This window comes from Mustelus asterias, chromosome 13 (genome assembly GCF_964213995.1).
Source record: "Mustelus asterias chromosome 13, sMusAst1.hap1.1, whole genome shotgun sequence".
In the NCBI taxonomy this organism is placed as follows: Eukaryota; Metazoa; Chordata; class Chondrichthyes; order Carcharhiniformes; family Triakidae; genus Mustelus; species Mustelus asterias.
Window position 1 is genome coordinate 45,189,803 of NC_135813.1, and position 19,108 is coordinate 45,208,910.

The window sequence follows — 19,108 nt, forward strand, 5'->3', positions numbered from 1 at the left end:
GGAAAGACGGAGGATGAGGGGTGACCTAATAGAGGTGTATAAAATTATGAAAGGCATAGATAGGGTGAATGCTGGGAAGCTTTTTCCCAAGTCGGTGGTGACGTTCACGAGGGGTCATAGGTTCAAGGTGAGTGGGGGAGGTTTAACATGGATATCAGAAGGACGTATTTTACGCAGAGGGTGGTGGGGGCCTGGAATGCGCTGCCGGGCAAGGAGGTGGAGGTGGAGGCGGACACACTGGGAACGTTTAAGACTTATCTAGATAGCCACATGAACAGAGTGGGAATGGAGGGATACAAAAGAATGGTCTAGTTTGGACCAGGGAGCGGCGCAGGCTCGGAGGGCCGAAGGGCCTGTTCCTGTGCTGTATTGTTCTTTGTTCTTTGTAAATGCACCCCTTCACTCCCCTCCTTCATTTACCCCACCCCACCCCACCCACCCACACTCTTTCCTTCTTCCTCAACACATTGACTAAGCTTTTGCCCATCTGCCCCAGTATCACCATATTTGGCTTGATGTCAAATTTTGGGATGTTTTATTGGATTGAAGATGCTGACAATAAGTACCTAGTTGTTGTTGGAAATCACTGGTGAATCCAATGAGGAGCTCAGAAGATACATCTTTATCGAGAGAGTGGATAGAATGTGGAACTGGTAACCATAGGCAGAGTTGTCTGATGCTAATCGCTGTTAGTAACCGCTGCTGGAGTTCACGTTCTGAGTGAGGGAAAAAAGGGATTATGCTTAACGTGACGCTCCCTGCAGTCAAATTGTTGTCATGTAGCTGCAGCAACAACAAACACTTGGGTCAGTACTGGATTGTGAGCAAGGTTCAGCAACTCCTACAAGAAACCTATACAGACTATCCTCTGACAATCTTGTGAAATATCTGTGCTGCTCACTGGGCCGCCATCCTCTTGATACTTTCTTACCAATATTTAATTGAAGGAAATTTCTGCTCTACTGGATGTTGAACAAACAGCATTTCCATTCAGAGACAGTGGAGGGGTTGAGTGAGGCAGCAGTGAGGTAGAGCTGGGTCTTGTCAATGAAATCTGACATTGTGGGCAGTCGTTGGGTCTGGCAAGACCAAAAGGTGTAGGAGCTGAAGTAGGCCACTCGGCCCATCGAGTCTACTCCGCCATTGAATGAGCTCATGACTGATCTGATATAATCCTCAACTCTGCTTTCTCACCTTCTCCCCATAACCCTTGATTCCCTTACTGACTAAACATCTGTCTATCTCAGCCTTGAACATACTTAACAATCCTGCCTCTACAGCTTTCTGCAGTAAATAATTCCACAGATTCACAACCCTCTGAGATAAGAAATTCCTCCTCATTTCTGTCTTAAATGGGCAACCCCTTACTCTGAGATTATGCCTTCTGGTCCTAGATTCTCCCACAAGGGGAAACAACCTCAGCATCTATCCTGTCAAGCCCCCTGAGAATCCCATACATCTCAGTAAGGTCACCTCTTATTCCTCTGAACTCCAATAAATGCAGGCCCAACCTACTCAACCTCTCCTCATAAGAAAATCCCTCCATACCAGGGATCAACCGAGTGAACCTTCTCTCGACTGCCTCTAACGTCAGAATATCTTCCTTATATAAGGGGACCAAAACTGTTCACAGTATTCCAGGATGGTTTAACTAGTGCCTTATATAGTTTTAGCAAGACTTCCTTATTTTTATACTCCATTCCCTTGGAAATAAAGGCCAATATTCCACTTGCCTTCCCTGTGACCTGCTGAACTTGCATGCTAGCTTTTTGTGACTTATGCACGAGGACCCCAAATCCCTCTGTGCTGCAGCTTTCTGCAGTCTTTCTCCATTTAAATAATATTCAGCTCCTTTATTCTTCCTACCATAGTGCATAACTTTACATTTTACGACATTGTATTCCATCTGCTCTCCCTTTATCTATCCTGCTCATTACCACCTCGAAGAATTCTAATAGATTTGTCAGGCATGACTTCCCCTTCATGAAGCCATACTGACTTATATTATGCTTTTCTAAATTCTCTGTTATTACATCCTTTATAAAGGATTCTAACATTTTCCCAATGACAGAATTGATTCATGAACTATTTTCATAAACGTCTGCCATTGCTGATCAACTGTCTTTCCTGCTAAACTCCTTTCCCAGTCCACTCCAGCCAACTCTGCCCTCATTCCTTTAGAATTACTCTTATTTAAGTGCAGCGCGGGTGTTTCTGACTCAAATTCTCAGTCTCAAAATGAATGCTAAATTCTATCATGTTATGGTCACTGTTTCCTAGTCGATCTTTTGGGATTGTCAATGAAATCTGTCTCATTGCATATTACCAGATCCAAAATAGCCTGATCTCTGGTTGGATCCACAACATATTGTTCTCGGAAACTGTCCTGAATACACTCTTATTCTTCCTCACAGTTACCTCTGCCAATTTAATTTTCCCAATCTACATGAAGATTAAAGTCAATAGTGATTGAAATATGGCCTTTTTTACATGCCCTCATTATCTCCTGATTTATTCCCCATCCTACAGTATCGCTACTGTTAGGAGGGGGTTGGGGCGATAGACAACTCCCACCAGTATCTTCTTCCCTTATTATTTCTTACCTTCATCCATTTGGATTCTACACCTTCCGATCCAAGATCACTTCTTGCTACTTATTCCAACTCATACTAACAAAGCGACCTCAGCACCCTTTCTTTCCTATCTTTACATACCACTGAATATTTAATTTCCAGTTTTGATGATCTTGTAACATCTATAAGATCATACCCATTAACCTCAATTTGTGACGTTAACTCATTGATTTTGTGCCCAATACTACATGCGTTTAAGTAAAGAGCCCTTAATTTTGCCTTCTAACCATTGTTTCCCTTTTTGACCCTGTTTGTTGCTCTTTTTTATGTTTGTACAGTCTGTCTCTTCTGGACACATTCTGGGTATCATTACCTATATAGCTGCCTTACAATGCTGCCCTATCCTTTTGCTTTTTAAGCCTAATACCTCTCCTCCAGAACCATCTACCCCTCTCCACTTCTGGTCCCAGCACCGTTCAGATGTAAGACCTCCCAACAGCCTCCACATTCCCTCGTACTGATGCCAGTGCCCCACGACTGAAACCCACTTCTCCCACACGAGCCTTTGAGCCACCTATTCATCTCTCTAATTTTATGTACCCTATGCCTATTTGCACGCTGCTCAGGTAATAATCCAGATATTATAACCTTGGAGGTTCTGTTGTTTAGTTTAATGCCTGGCTCCTCAAACTCTCTATGCAGAACCTTTTTTAGTTGTTGGTACCTACATGAACCATGACAATAGGATCCTCCCCCTCCCACTGCAAGTTCCTCTCCGGCCCAGAGCAGATGTCCCGAACCCTGGCACCAGGTAGGCAGCACAGCCTTCTGGACTTTTGATCCCTGCTATAGAGAACAGTGTCAACACCCCTCACTATACTGTCCCTACGACCACTACCTTCTTATGTGCTCCCCCCATCTGAATGTGGGTAGGAAGGGGGAAGGGGTCATGAAAAGAGAGTATAGGGAATTAGGGAGACAGCTGAGAAGGAGGAGAGCAAAGGTAGTAATCACAGGATTGCTGCCTGTACCACGGGAAGGTGAGGACAGGAATGGAGTGAGGTGGAGGATGAATGTGTGGCTGAGGGACTGGTGCAGTGGGCAGGGATTCAGGTTCCTGGACCTTTGGGACCTCTTCAGGGGCAAGTGTGAACTGTACACAAAAAATGGGTGGCACTTGAATCCCAGGGGGACCCAATATCCTGGCAGGAAGGTTGGCTAAGGCTACTGGGGAGAGTTTAAACTAGATAGGTTGGGGGGAGGGGATCAAAATGAGGTGACTGAGAGTGAGGAAGGTAGCTCGCAAACAGAGAAGGGTTATAGGCGGTGCAAGAGGGCGGATGGACAGGGAATAGAGAAGGGGAGAGCTCAGACCGAAGGATTGAGATGTGTTTACTTTAATGCCAGGAGTATAGTGAATAAAGGGGATGAGCTCAGAGCATGGATCGATGCCTGGAAGTATGATGTGGTGGCCATTATGGAGACTTGGATGTCTCAGGTGCCGGGGTTCAGATGTTTCAGGAAGGACAGGGAGGGAGGCAAGAGAGGGGGTGGAGTGGCACTGCTGATCAGGGATAGTGTCACAGCTGTAGAGAAGGTGTATGCTGTGGAGGGATTGTCCACCGAGTCTCTGTGGGTGGAAGTTCAGAGTGGGAAGGGGCCGGTCACTTTGCTGGGAGTTTTCTATAGGCCGCCCAATAGTAACAGGGAGGTGGAGGAGCAGATAGGGAAACAGATCCTGGAGAGATGCAATAATAGCAGAGTTGTTGTGATGGGAGACTTTAATTTCCCAAACATAGATTGGAATATCCCTAGGGTAAGGGGATTGGATGGGGAAGAGTTCGTTAGGTGTGTTCAGGAGGGTTTCCTGACACAGCATGTGGACAAGCCTACAAGAGGAAAGGCTGTACTTGATCTGATACTGACCAATGAACCCAGACAGGTGTCAGATCTCTCAGTGGGAGAGCATCTTGGGGATAGCGAGCATAACTCTATCTCCTTTAGGCTTGCATTGGAAAAAGAGAGGATCAGGCAAGCTAGGAAAGTCTTTATATGGAGTAAGGGGAAATATGAAGACATTAGACAGCAAATTAGAGGAGTAAATTGGAAGGAGGTATTCTCGGGGAAATGTACTGAAGAGGTGGCAGTTTTTCAAGGAATGTCTGTCTAGAGTTCTACAGGACAACGTTCCGAGCAGACAGGGAGGTGTTGGTCGGTTAAAGGAACCGTGGTGCACGAAAGCTGTGCGGGACCTAGTCGAGAAGAAAAGGAAAGCGTACAAAAGGCTCAGAGAGCTTGGCGAAGATAGGGATTTAGAAGAGTATACGGCTTGTAGGAAGGGACTAAAGAAGGAAATTAGGAGAGCCAGAAGGGGTCACGAGAAGGCCCTGGCAGGTAGGATTAAGGAGAACCCTAAGGCGTTCTATAAATATGTGAAGAGTAAAAGGATGAGACGTGACGGAATAGGGCCTATAAAAGGTGAAGGCGGGAAAGTCTGTACGGAACCAGTAGAAATGGCAGAGGTGCTCAATGAGTATTTTGCCTCGGTTTTCACAGAGGAGAAGGACCTGGGTGGATGTACTGAGGGCGTGCGGTGGACTGAAAGGATCGAGTATGTGGACTTTAAGAAAGAGGTTGTGCTGGAATCTTTGAATGGCATCAAGATAGATAAGTCGCCGGGTCCGGATGGGATGTACCCCAGGTTACTGTGGGAGGCGAGGGAGGAGATTGCAGAGCCTCTGGCGATGATCTTTGCGTCGTCGATGGAGACGGGAGAGGTGCTGGAGGATTGCGGATGTGGTTCCTATTTTCAAGAAGGGGAATAGGGATAGCCCAGGTAATTACCGACCGGTGAGTCTAACCTCAGTGGTTGGTAAACTGATGGAGAAGATCCTGAGGGACAGGATATATGAGCATTTAGAGAGGTTTAGTATGCTCAAGAATACTCAGCATGGCTTTGTCAAGGGCAGATCGTGCCTTACGAGCCTGGTGGAGTTCTTCGAAAATGTGACTAAACACATTGACGAAGGGAAGGCGGTAGATGTGGTTTATATGGATTTTAGCAAGGCGTTCAATAAGGTCCCCCATGCAAGGCTTCTAGAAAAAGTGAGAGGGCATGGGATCCAAGGGGCTGCTGCCCGGTGGATCCAGAACTGGCTTGCCCAAAGGAGGCAGAGAGTGGGTATAGATGGGTCTTTTTCTAAATGGAGATTGGTCACCAGTGGTGTGCCCCAGGGATCTGTTCTGGGACCCTTGCTGTTTGTCATTTTCATAAATGACCTGGATGAGGAAGCGGAGGGATGGGTTGGTAAGTTTGCCGACGACACAAAGGTTGGTGGGGTTGTGGATAGTCTGGAGGGATGTCAGAAGTTACAGAGGGACATAGATGGGATGCAAGACTGGGCGGAGAAGTGGCAGACGGACTTCAACCCAGATAAATGCGTCATGGTCCATTTTGATAGGACAAATGGGATGAAGGGGTACAATATAAAGGGAAAGACTCTTAGTACGGTAGTGGATCAGAAGGACCTTGGGGTCTGGGTCCATAGGACTCTAAAATCGGCCCCGCAGGTGGAGGAGGTGGTTAAGAAGGCGTATGGTGTGCTGGCCTTTATCAATCGAGGGATTGAGTTTAGGAGTCCAGGGATAATGATGCAGCTATATAAGACCCTCGTCAGACCCCACCTGGAGTACCGTGCTCAGTTCTGGTCGCCTCACTATAGGAAGGATGTGGAAAAGATTGAAAGGGTGCAGAGGAGAATTACAAGGATGTTGCCTGGATTGAGTGGCATGCCTTATGAGGATAGGCTGAGGGAACTCGGTCTTTTCTCCTTGGAGAGACGTAGGATGAGAGGAGACCTAATAGAGGTATATAAGATGTTGAGAGGCATAGATCGGGTGGACTCTCAGAGGCTTTTTCCCAGGGTGGAAATGTCTGCTACGAGAGGACACAGGTTTAAATTGCTGGGGGGTAGGTACAGGGGAGATGTTAGGGGTAAGTTTTTCACACAGAGGGTGGTGGACGAGTGGAATCGGCTGCCGTCAGTGGTGGTGGAGGCAAACTCAATAGGGTCTTTTAAGAGACTCCTGGATGAGTACATGGAGCTTAATAGGATGGAGGGTTATAGGTAGGTCTAGAAGGTAGGGATCTGTTCGGCACAACTCGGGCCTGTTTGTGCTGTAGTTTTTCTTTGTTTCTATGAATGGCTTCCTGTACTATAGTGTCATGGTCAGTCAGCCAATCCACTCTCCAGCCCCCACTCTCATCCAAACCTGTTGGACAATTGCAGTGGCAGACACTTCTGCCCTCTGGGTTCCCTTGCCTGCCTCAGCTGCACTTGCACCCTCCTATCCCTTACCACTTTCCAAACCGGAAGATTCTACCCTAAAGGGTGTGACTGCCTCCTGAAACAAAGGGTCTAGGAAACTCTCCCTTGCTGACGTGTCGCTGTGTCTGCAGCTCAATGACTCTGAGCTAAAGCTCCTCAAGCCACAGGCATTTACTGCAGACATGTTGCCCTGAATAACAGCTGTATCCATGAGCACCCCACATACTACAACCATGACACATCACCTATCCTGCCAGACTTATGATTTTTAACTAATTGTTTCATTATTTTATTCAATTTTTTTTCTTTTGGATCTTAATTAATCTTATCACAAACTGCAGGACCAATTTAAGCCTTTGTAAAATAGACTTTGACCACTTACCAGATATTCACAAGATACTCACCAACAGCTCAGCTCCTACCCTGTAGAACAACAGAAACCAATTCCTACAGCGTGAAAAAGTTAGGAAGGCAATGAAGTAGCACCCCCCGCCCTCGCCCCGCCCCCTTCCTCGCCCCCGCCCCCCTCCTCGCCCCCGCCCCCCTCCTCGCCCCCGCCCCCCTCCTCACCGGATTTCCTCTTCTCAACAAATTGCCCTCCTCACCAAACTCTGTCCAAGGCCACACTCAGTGCCGGTCACACACAGTGTGTCTGGATTTATCTGTTCTAAACAAAGGGACTTGTTGAGCTCAGGTATACCAGAGACCAGTTCAACCCAGTTTCCTGAATTAATTCTTTCAGCTGATGTTGGTAGACAGCGTTTCTTCCCTGACATAGGCCCCTGGATGAGACCTACACTTCAAACAATACCCGCAGTTAAACATTAAACACAAATACAACCACTATTAGATTTTTGGATAGATACTTAAAAAGATATTTCAAATTTCTCTCTTCTCACCAAATGTTCACACACTGGTCTGGGGGTGGGGCCTGGGGCTTGGGGCGGGTCTGGGGGTGGGCCTGGGGTCTGGGGGTGGGTCTGGGAGTGGGCCTGGGGTCTGGGAATGGGCCTGGGGTCGGGCCTGGGGGTGGGCCTGGGGTCGGGCCTGGGGGTCGGGCCTGGGGGTGGGCCTGGAGTCTCGGGGTGAACCTGGGACTGGGGTCCGGGGGTGGGGCCGGGGCCAGGGGGCAGGGCTGGGGGTCTGGGGCTGGGGTTCGGGTCCAGGGGCGGAGCTGGGGCCCGGGGTCCGGGGGCTGGTGTCCGGGGGCTGGGGCCCGGGGGCTGGGGGCTGGGTCCGGGGACGGGGCTGGGGTCTGCGGGCGGGGCGGGGGGGTAGGGCCAGGGTCCGGGGGGCTGGGGTCCGGGGGCGGGGCCGGGGTCCAGGGCCAGGGTCCGGGGACGGGCCTGGGGTTGGGCCTAGGGGTTGTACCTCGGGGTTGAGCTGGGGTCTGGGGGTGGGCCTGAGGTCTGGATGTGGGACTGGGGTCTGGACGTGGGACTGGGGTCTGGACGTGGGACTGGGGTTTGGGGGTCTTGGGGTGGGGCTGGGGTCTTGGGGTGGGGCTGGGGTCTTGGAGTGGGGCTGGGGTCTTGGAGTGGGGCTGGGGTCTGGGGGTGGGGCTGGGGCCTGGGGGTTGGCCTAAGGGTGGGTCTTGGGCCTAAGGGTGGGTCTTGAGCCTGGGGGTGGGGCCTGGGGGTTGGCCTAAGGGTGGGGCTGGAGTCTGGGGGCTGGCCTGGGGGTGGGGCTGGAGCCTGGGGTTGGCCTGGGGGTGGGGCTGGAGTCTGGGGGTTGGCCTAGGGGTGGGGCTGGAGTCTGGGGGTGGGTCTGGGGGTTGGGCTGGGGTCTCCAGGTGGGCCTGGTGGTTGGCCTGGTGGTGGGTCTGGGGGTGGGGCTGAGGTCTGGGGGTGGGGCTGTGGTCTGGGGGTGGGTGTGGGGGGTGGGGCTGGGGTCTGGGGTCTGGGGGTGGGCCTGGGGTCTGGGCTGAGGTCTGGGGACTGGCCTGGGGGTGGGTCTGGGGTCGGGACTGGGGTCTGGGGGTGGGCCTGGGGTCTGGGGGTGGGGATGGGTCTGGGGGGTGGGTGTGGGGTCTCGAGGTGGTCCTGGGGTCTGGGGGTGGGTCTGGGGTCTGGGGGTGGGTCTGGGGTCTCGAGGTGGGTCTGGGATCTGGGAGTTGGGCTGGGGTCTGGGGGTTGGGCTGGGGTCTGGGGGTGGTCTTGGGGGTCTGGGGGTGGTCTTGGGGTCTGGGGGTGGGCCTGTGTTCTGAGGGTGGGCCTGGTGTCTGGGGGTGGGCCTGGTGTCCGGGGGTGGCGCTGGGGTTTGGGGTGGGGCTGGGATCTGCGGGTGGGCCTGGGAGTGGGAGTGGGGTTGGGGTCTGGATTGAGGATTTTGTACCTCAAGTCTCTGGAGTGGGGCTTGAACCCACAATTTTACTTTAGAAAGAAAAGACTAACAAGTTAACCCATGCTAGAAGTTTGTCTTTTAAAAAGCCTTTGGACTGTTACATGGATAAGATGGGTATAGAGGGAATGGGCCAAATGTGGGCAATTGGGATTGTTGGTGGGCAGCATGGACAAGTTGGGCCAAAGGGCCCGTTTCCATGCTGTAAACCTCTATGACTCTTTGACTCTGGTTGTAAAGATTTTAATGGGCAAGGAACCTTTGTAAAACTAGAATCTCCTGTTTCAGATGCTGAAGACTTGCACATTGATGAGAAAACTCTGCACCCGTCGCTGATACTGTCTGAAAATAAAAAGAGACTGACCTTTGTCAAGAAGAAAGTCCACTCGTATCCGGACTGTCCTGAGCGCTTTGAGCACTGGCCAAATGCCCTGACGCTGGAGTCTTTCCAGAGCGGGCTTCACACCTGGAGAGTGGACGTGCGAAATAGCTGTGCCTATAAAGTGGGCCTGGCATACGGCTGCCTTCCGCGCAAAGGCTCTAGCCACGAGTCCCGATTTGGTTATAACTCGTTCTCCTGGGTATTCTCTCGGTACGATGAAGAATATTCGGTTGCCCATGATGGCCAGCTGAAGACCTTGGATCTGCTGAGGTGCCCAAAATCGATTGGTGTGCTGGTGGACTATGATGGAGGTGAAATCCTCTTCTATGACGCTGACACCTGTGCTATAATACACAATTACAGAACAAAATTCACCTTTCCCATTCACCCGGCATTAGCAGTGGCAGATGAGAGCATCGCGCTTGTCCACTAGCAGGCTGGTGCATGCACTGGATATCCCCGAGTTTGCACCTCGTTTATCTTGTTTGGGAATGTTCTCATCCTAGGAGGAGATCCCAGTCTAATCGAAAAGCAGATTACTGCGGATGCTGGAAATCTGAAATAACAGAAAATGCTGGAAATACTTAACAGGTCTGGCAACATCTGTGGAAGGAGAAACAGTGTTAGTGCTTCAGGTTGGTGACCCTTCATTGTCCTGATGAATGATCAGTCTGAAATGCTAACTCTGTTTCTCTCTCCACAGATGCCTGATTTGCTGAGTATTTCCAATGTTTTCTGTTTTTACCCCAGTCTAATTATTCAGGAACCAGTAGGTCCCAAAGCTGGTTTAAACAGGACATAAAAGCTTATTTTGCTGAGTGGTCCACATAGGGATGTTTCACTCTTGCAGTTTGGGTTAAATCCTGTGTTTATTCCTGAATAAGATGTTGACATAACCTACATTTAAACATAGAAAAGATCAGTAACAGGGGCTTTCCTCTGGTTTCCCACCCTTATTTTCCCTCCTGGATCATTGGTTTCCATCCTGGCCTAGATTTTGATCAAACTGACTACTTGGGATGTGGGCAATACTGGCATGGCCATCTCTGGGTTGGCATCATGGATGGGTCTTCTTGTATCTCTGGTATCAATTTTATACGACAGTGGGTAGTTAAGAGTCACCACGTTGGTATGGGATTGGAGTTACATGTAGACCAGACCAGGTAAGGATGGCAGATTTCCTTCCTGAAAGGATATTTGTGAAATATTGGGTTTTTATGACAATCCAACACCTTCATGGTCACCATTACTAATTTCAGCTTTTTATTTTGAGGCTAAAAATATATAACTGAACTCAAATTCTCAAACTACCATGGTGGGATTTGAACTCTCATTCTGTAGATTATTAGTCCAGTACATAATCATTACACTACCATATCATACTTTTGGCAGTGAATGTTAGCAGGCCATCTTACTGTCAGAGGAGGGGGCTTACTGGATTGGGACAGGAACCAGGATTGTTTTCTCCCTAACCCAGGGGCATTGACCCTAATTGTAACTGTTTCTAATTCCAGCTTTTGAGTGTCCCCGGAGGTAATTGCTCCATTGATGGCCGTGCCCTCAGTTGCCTGGACTCCAAGCTCTGGAGTTCCCTCCCTACATCTCTCCACCTCACTTTCCTATGAATATATCAAATAGGAACAGGAGGCCCCTCGTGCCTGCTCCAGCATTCAATAAGATCATTGTTGATTTGTTTGTGTTTTGAATTCCACATTTCCATCTGTCCCTGATACCCTTTGATTACCTTGCCTAACAAGCACCTATCCAGCTCCACATTAAATATATTCAATGATCCCGCGTACACCACCTTCTGAGGCAGAGAGTTCCAAAATTGCACAACCCTCTGAGAGAAAAAGATTCTCCTTATCTCTGTCCTAAAAGGGTGACCCCTAGTTCTGGACTCACCCACAAGGGGAAACATCCTTTCTATGTCCACCTTGTCAGTACTGTTCAGAATCTTATATATTTCAGTCAAGTCAACCCTCACTCTTCTAAACTCTAGCGGAAACAAGTCCAGTCTGTCCAACCTTTCCTCATAAAACAACCCGCTCATTCCAGGTATCAATCTCGTAAACTTCCTATGAACCACCTCCAATGCATTTACATCCTTCCTTAACTAAGGAGACCAAGCTGCACACAATATTCGAGATGTGGTCTTACCAATACCCTGTATGACTGAAGTACAACATCCTTTCTTTTATGTTGAATTCCTCTCATAATAAAGGATTCCATTAGCCTTCTTAATTACATGCTGGACTTGCATACTGACCTTTTGTGACTAGAACATCTACACCTTGGAATTCTGCAGGTGTTCTTAGTTTAAGCAATCCTCTGTTTTTTTATTCTTCCTGCCAAAGTGAACAACTTCACATTTTTCCACATTATACTCTGATCAGCCAGATTTTTGCCCATTCACTCGATCTATCTGTATTCATCTGCAATCTCCTTTTATCCTCTTCACATCATACTCTCCTACCTATCTTTGTGTCATTTGCAAATTTAGCTACTATGCCTTCAATCCCCTTATTTAAATCATTGATAAATTGTAAAACATTAAGGTCCCAGCACAGACCCCTGCAGAACTCCACTTGTCACATCCTGCCAATCAGAAAAAGACTCATTTATGCATACTCTGTTTCCTGCCAGCCAGCCAATCATCAATCCAGGCTAATACGTTATCTCCTGTACCATGAGCTCCTACTTTGTACAAATGTCTTTTGGAAATCCAGGTACATTCCATCTACAGGCTTCCCTTTATCTACAGCGCTTGTCACTACATCAAAGAACTCCAATAAATTGGTTAAATGTGATTTTCCTTTTACAAAGCTATACTGACCCTTCCTGATTACCTTGAATTTCTCTAAGTGCCCAGCTAAACTCTCTTTAATGATCGATTCTAGCACCTTCCCCATGACACACATCAAACTAATTGATGTATTGTTTCCTGCCTCTCTGTCAGTTTTTGAATAGAGAGATTATATTTACTACATTCCAGTCTGATGAAGCCTTTGCAGAAGCTGGAGAATTTTGGAAAATTAACACCAATGCATCGATGATCTCGCTCGCCACTTCTTTTAAGACACAAGGATGAAGTCCATCAGGACCCGGAGACTTGTCTACCCGCAATTCCATCAGTTTGTTTAATGCCACTTCCCGAGTGATTGTCATTTTACCAAGTTCCACTCTCCCTTCCACCTCCTGATTTACAGCTATTACTGGAATGTTTTTATATCTCCGATAGTGAAGACAGAAACAAAATGTTTGTTCATTCATTCACCATTTGCTTATTATCTACTATTAATTCCCTATTCTCACTCACGTTACTTACTCTTCTTTTTAAATACCTGTAGAAACTCTTACTATCCATTTTACATTTTTGGCTACCTTCCTTTCATATTCTAATCGATTTTTACTGATAAACCTTCTAGTCATTGTCTGCTGTTCTTTATATTCTGAACAGTCATCTGACCTGCCACTTATCTTGCGCAGTTATAAGACTTTTCTTAAGTTTGATGCTTTCCTTTACTTCTTTAATTATCACAGATGGTGGGTCTGTCCCTTAGGATGTTACTTTATAGTAAGAATATATTTATTCTGAGTATTCTGTAATATCCCCTTAAATGTCTGCCACTGCTTCTCTATTGATCTATCCTCTAGCCTCATATCCCAGTTCATTTCATCTATAGAACCATAGAATCCCTACAGTGCAGAAAAAGGCCATTTGGCCATTGAGTCTGCACCAACTCTTCGAAAGAGGCCCTTTCCTCTGCCCTATCCCTGTAACCCCATGCATTTACCATGGCCAATCCACCTAACCTGCACATCTTTGGACTGTGGGAGAAACTGGAACACCAGGAGGAAACCAAAACAGACATGGGGGGGAATGTGCAAACTCTGCATAGACAGTCACCAAAGGCTGGAATTGAAACCGGGTCCCTGTTGCTGTGAGGCAGCAATGCCACCATGCCACCCTTGTGTCGACATGAAAGCTAGCTCAACTTTCATGCCCACAGTTGCCCTTTATTTTAAGTTTCAAATACTAGTCTTACACCCACTCTTTTCCCTTTCAAACTGGATATAAAATTCAGTCATATTTTGGTCATTGTTATTAGAGGTGCCTTTACTCTGAGATCATTCCTGCTTTAAGATACTCCTTAAAACCTACCTCTTGAGCTTCTGGTCATTTCTTCATGTGTTTTGGTGTCATACACTTTTATAATGCTCATGTGAAGCACTGTGGGATGTTTCATTACGTTAAAGGTGCTAAAGAAATATAAGTTGTTACTGGGTGGCATGGTGGCACACTGGTTAGCACTACTGCCTCACAGCGCCAGGGACCTGGGTTCAATTCCCAGCTTGGGTCACTGTCTGTGTGGAGTTTGCACGTTTGCTCTGTGTCTGTGTGGGTTTCCTCTGGGTGCTCCAGTTTCCTCCCACAGTCCAAAGATGTGCGGGTTAGGTGGATTGGCCATGCTAAATGCATAGGTTACAGGGATAGGGCAGAGGAAAGGGCCTCTTTCGAAGAGTTGGTGCAGACACAATGGCCAAATCAAGTCAGGGGGACTAGCTTGGGTAAATGCATGGTGTTATGGGGATAGGACCTGGGCGGGATTGTGGTCGGTGCAGACTCGATGGGCCAAATGGCCTCCTTCTGTACTGTAGGATTCTATGAATCAACTGTTGCCCGGTGACTTAATACAGATTGAGGATAGAAACTGGTTCGTGGGATCAATCATGGAGTTTTTAATGGTGGCAATTTGTAAAATGGAAACTGTCTGAAATTCAGACTTTGTGTTATGTGTCTGTGAGTCTAATGTTCCCTCAAGAATGTTGAGATTTCTAAAGGTGACCACGTGGATGATATTGGGCAGAACATGCTTGAGGAGCTGAATTACCCAATCCTGTTCCTCTGATGTACAATGCCTGCTTTTAATTCCCAAATACTAAAAAGATGTTCTCTGGATAGAGGGGTTGGAATGGAAGCCCTGAGAGTAATAAATAAGCTACTGAGATCCACAATCTGCTTTACTTTTTACTCTGCAATTCTTTCAGTTCTTGCCATGTCCCACTACCACTTTCCTTTAGAGGATTTGGAGAAGGAGGGAGTAGGGTTAGGATTACCAACCCTCTAAGAATTAATCTTCTGGACACTCTTATGAGTAACCCAGCAGAAAATTAATAGGGCCAATAAAAAAATGGTTTTTGTTCATTTTCTTTTGAACACTCTAGTTTAATAATTATTTCTAAAAGTATCGAAGAGGGGTGCAGGGGAAAGGCTGTTTGACTGAACAGGGTGGTTGGAGTCAGGACGTCATGTGATGAAAGCTCCAGAAATTCACTCAGAGTTGGCAACACTATAGACAGGATTGAAGAAATGGATTGTGCCTTATATAGATTTGGGTGGAAGGTATAACTGGAGGACATTACCATGCGATACAGGAACTGTTATGGAACAAATAGGTGTGGAGATGGGGTTATCAAGAAGGTCACTGAGCCATACATTCTGGTTACAAGAGGGACAAGGTTATGAACTTTGTAATGCCTGGGTTCAGTGTCACTCTTCCATCTGAAATTCGCTCAGACAGTATTGTGTTTCCTGGTTACCACTGACCACAGTCACCTGCTCGAAACATGTCCCAGTGCTGAGCTGATCACCTCAGCACTAATTCAAAGCCTGGATCATGTCCACATGACAATACAGTACCAACAGTTAAAGCGGCACTGTCGCTGTTCAAAGCAATTTGGAAAGATTGAATTTCCGACACTGTATATGGCCCACTCTGCTATTTAATAATGAATGTATTTCTTATTCAGTAGTGTGCTATAATTAAATAAAAATATTTAAACAAATGTATTTCAGATTTATGAAAATTATTTTATTGAATGACGTTTTTGCCTTTATCATATTTCTCCTCTATCTTTTACAGTCCTGCATGCTCTGTGACACCATCCGTTTATTGTGCCTCACTCTGTAACCAAGGCAAAATCTAAAAGCGAGTGGGTGAGGCAGTGAGAGGAAGCGTGTATTGAATTTAGTCTGCAATTTATGCCCTTCCTCCCTCCTTAAGCTTGACGTGGAGGCTGAGCATCAGCCCTACTTCCTTTAATGAATTTGCCAATCAGAATCCTCAGATTTCCCTTGTGTCTTTCCCCTGGTAACTTACTTTGCATAGTGAATGTCTATCAGTTCTGCTATTGTCCTTTCATTAAGTCACAGTTTAACATAGAAACATAGAAAATAGGAGCAGGAGTTGGCCATCTGCTATTCAATATGATCATGGCTAATCATCCAACTCAATAGCCTGATCTGCCTTCCCCCATATCCTTTGATACCTTTTGCCCCCAAGAGCTATATCTAACTGCCTCCTGAAAGCATACAGGGCACGATCTTACTGGCCGGTCACACCCCATTGCCACTGCAGCGAGGACGGAGAATTTGGCGCCCAGCCAAATCTCTGTTCACTGCAGCAGGACCAGAAAATCCTGCCAGTGTGAACGGCTGGAAAATTCCAGCCACAATGTTTCGGCCCCAACTGCTTTCTGTGGTAGTGAATTCCACAGGCTCACCACTCTCTGGGTGAAGAAACTTTTCCTCATCTCGGTCTTAAAAGGTTTACCCTGTATCCCTTAGACTGTGACCCCCCCCCCCGGTTCTGGAAACCCCCACCATCAGGAATATTCTTTCTGAATCTACCCTGTCTAGTCCTGTTAGAATTTTATAGGTTTCTATGAGATCACCCCCTCATTCTTCTGAACTCTAGCGAATATAATCCTAACTGACTTAATCTCTCCTCATACGTCAGTCCCGCCACCCCAGGAATCAGTCTGGTAAACATTCTCTGCACTCCCTCTATAACAAGAACATCCTTCCTCAGATAAGGAGACCAAAACTGTGCACAATATTCCAGGTGTGGCCTCAGCAAGGCCGTGTATAACTGTAGCAAGACATCCTTTTGGAGAATAGGAGATGGGAAAGTATAATCTCCAGGTAGCACAGTGAAACATACCTTTTACAGTATTAAATTCATTCACCATTCTAACCAGTGAACTTCGATACGTTAAAGGAAGGCCTCCTGGTGGTCCGCTATGTTCCATATTAAAGATAAAGAATACATTTTGTTTTTGAATTTGTATTTTTTACTCCCCTGCTGTATTTATACTGTTTGGACAACAAGGCACCACTTTACTGGCTCTGGTGGGTTTTATGGTTCTTCTCATTATTCCTATTATGGTCCCGGGTTCGATTCCCGGCTCGGGTCACTGTCTGTGTGGAGTTTGCACATTCTCCTCGTGTCTGCGTGGGTTTCCTCCGGGTGCTCCGGTTTCCTCCCACAGTCCAAAGATGTGCGGGTTAGGTTGATTGGCCAGGTTAAAAATTGCCCCTTAGAGTCCTGGGATGTGTAGGTTAGAGGGATTAGCGGGTAAATATGTGGGGGTAGGGCCTGGGTGGGATTGTGGTCGGTGCAGACTCGATGGGCCGAATGGCCTCCTTCTGCACTGTAGGGTTTCTATGATTCTATCAGTTTTCAAACACACATCCAAGGAGAGTTATGTGTTACACACATCAGTGTGAGAGGGTTAACCGTGACCCTCTTACCACCTTCACATTACAAGGCTTGCAAGCCTCCAATGATTACAGACATTAGTGCTCCAGAACTAGCCGTTCCCTTAGTCAAATTGTTCCAGCACAATATTACAATATTGGTATGTACCTGACAATTTGGAAAATTGCCCAGGTACGTCCTGTCCATGAAAAATAGGAAAAATCCAATCTGGCCCATTACTGCCCATCAGTCCACTCTCAATCATCAGCAAATGGAAGGTGCATTTGACAGTGCTATCAAGCAGCGCTAACTCAGCTATGCTCAGTTTGCTTTCCAGCAAGGCCACTTGGTTCCTGATTCCATTTCAGTTTTGGTCCAAACGTACAAAAGAATTGAATTCTAGCGTGAGGTGAGTATGATTGCCTTTGACATCAAAGCAGCATTTAATTGAGTGCAGCATCAAGGAAGTCTTGCATAAAGGAAGTCAATGTGACACAGGAGAAAACTGCCCAATGGTTGGAATTATACTTAACACAAAGGAAGATGGTTGTGGTTGTTTGAAGCTATAACCATCTCAGCCTCAAGACATCGCTTCAGGAGTTCCTCAGGGTCGTGTGCTAGGCTCAACCTACTTCAGCTGCTTCATGAATTGCCATGCCCTCCATAAGATCAATGGTGGGGACGTTTACTGATTATTGCAGTGTTCAGTATGATATGGCACTTCTCAGATGCCGAAACAGTCCTTGTTTGCCTACAGCAAGATCTGGATAACATTCATGCTTGGGGAAATGGCAAGTAACATTTGCCACCAGCACTGATGCCCTCCAAATCACACATCATTCCAGAATTGGAACTACATCACCGTCCTTTCACTGTTGCTGGGCGAAAATCCTAGAACCACCACCCCCACTAACAGCACTGTGGGTTTATCTATATCTGTGGACAGCAACTATAAAGAAGGGGCAATAAATGCTAGCCTTGCATGTTCAATCTCATGAACAAACAAAAAAATAAAACAGCCTTTTATTACTGATACAGTAAAGTGTTCAAAGGCAATTTTACTTTTGTATTGTACCAATAGTATCCAGGAAATTAATTCCTAAAGACTCCAGGCCACATCTTGGAGCATTGGCAGCTTTGTCTCGTCAGGCTGGGCTGGGCACCTTAATCTGCAGGCCAAGAACTAGGCTGAGTGTTCACAAGACAACAGAGGAGGAGAGCAGGAATAGGTGCGGGAATGGGAATGGGGACTGACATGCCAATGGTAAAATAATGATGTGGAGATGCCGACGTTGGACTGGGGTAGACACAGTAAGAAGTGAAGCGTGGATGGCGTTGCGTTGTGCTTGGGTGACATTCAGGGCTGTCTGTGAGTGCGGCTGATGAATCTGGCATTGACGCACCTCCTGACGGCTTGGGCATACATGTCAAGTCGAGGGCAACGGCCTTCCGGAGGGGTCCAATTCGACTCTTTCCTCTTCGGTTGCTGCACTGCGGATCTCTGTCGGCTGTTCCGGTTCATTGGTTGTCTCATTGGGTTCGCTGTTGGCCTCTTCGGGTTTGTGGAAGAACTCCCGGAGCCTCATACGCCTGATGAATTCCTCTGTGTCCGCTGCGAGAATGATTTGGTGGTGGGGCAGAAATTGAGCCCTCAGCTGAGAACTTTGATTTCAACTTCTTACAATACAATAAAATAGAGCCAAACAATGAATAAGAGGCAAAGCTGGTCCACCAGTTAGCATCTCCCTGGTGAGCATGGATTTGAACACCTTAGATTATTGTTTGTTTTGCAAATAGAAGCACCACACGAATTTAATTCAATTCCCCCTTTATATGTTCTAATACCTAAAACCCCACTGAACTGTGACTCCCCATCACCCCAACCTGTGCACTGGGTGAACACTCGGCGGAACGGCAAGTAGGGACAGCAGCTTTCCGGGG

At 47.1% G+C, this 19,108-nt stretch overlaps 1 protein-coding gene across 1 annotated transcript in view; it reads left to right on the top strand.

The window, feature by feature from the left end:
• Nucleotides 1-12,887, top strand: part of LOC144502578 (B box and SPRY domain-containing protein-like) — a 37,640-nt gene extending 24,753 nt beyond the window's left edge. Inside the window, exon 6 of the mRNA XM_078226683.1 lies at nt 9,530-12,887. Within this exon, the coding sequence (XP_078082809.1) occupies nt 9,530-10,056 (527 nt within the window). The 3' untranslated portion in view covers nt 10,057-12,887. The remainder of the gene's footprint in view (nt 1-9,529) is intronic.
• Nucleotides 12,888-19,108: the final 6,221 nt, after the last annotated feature.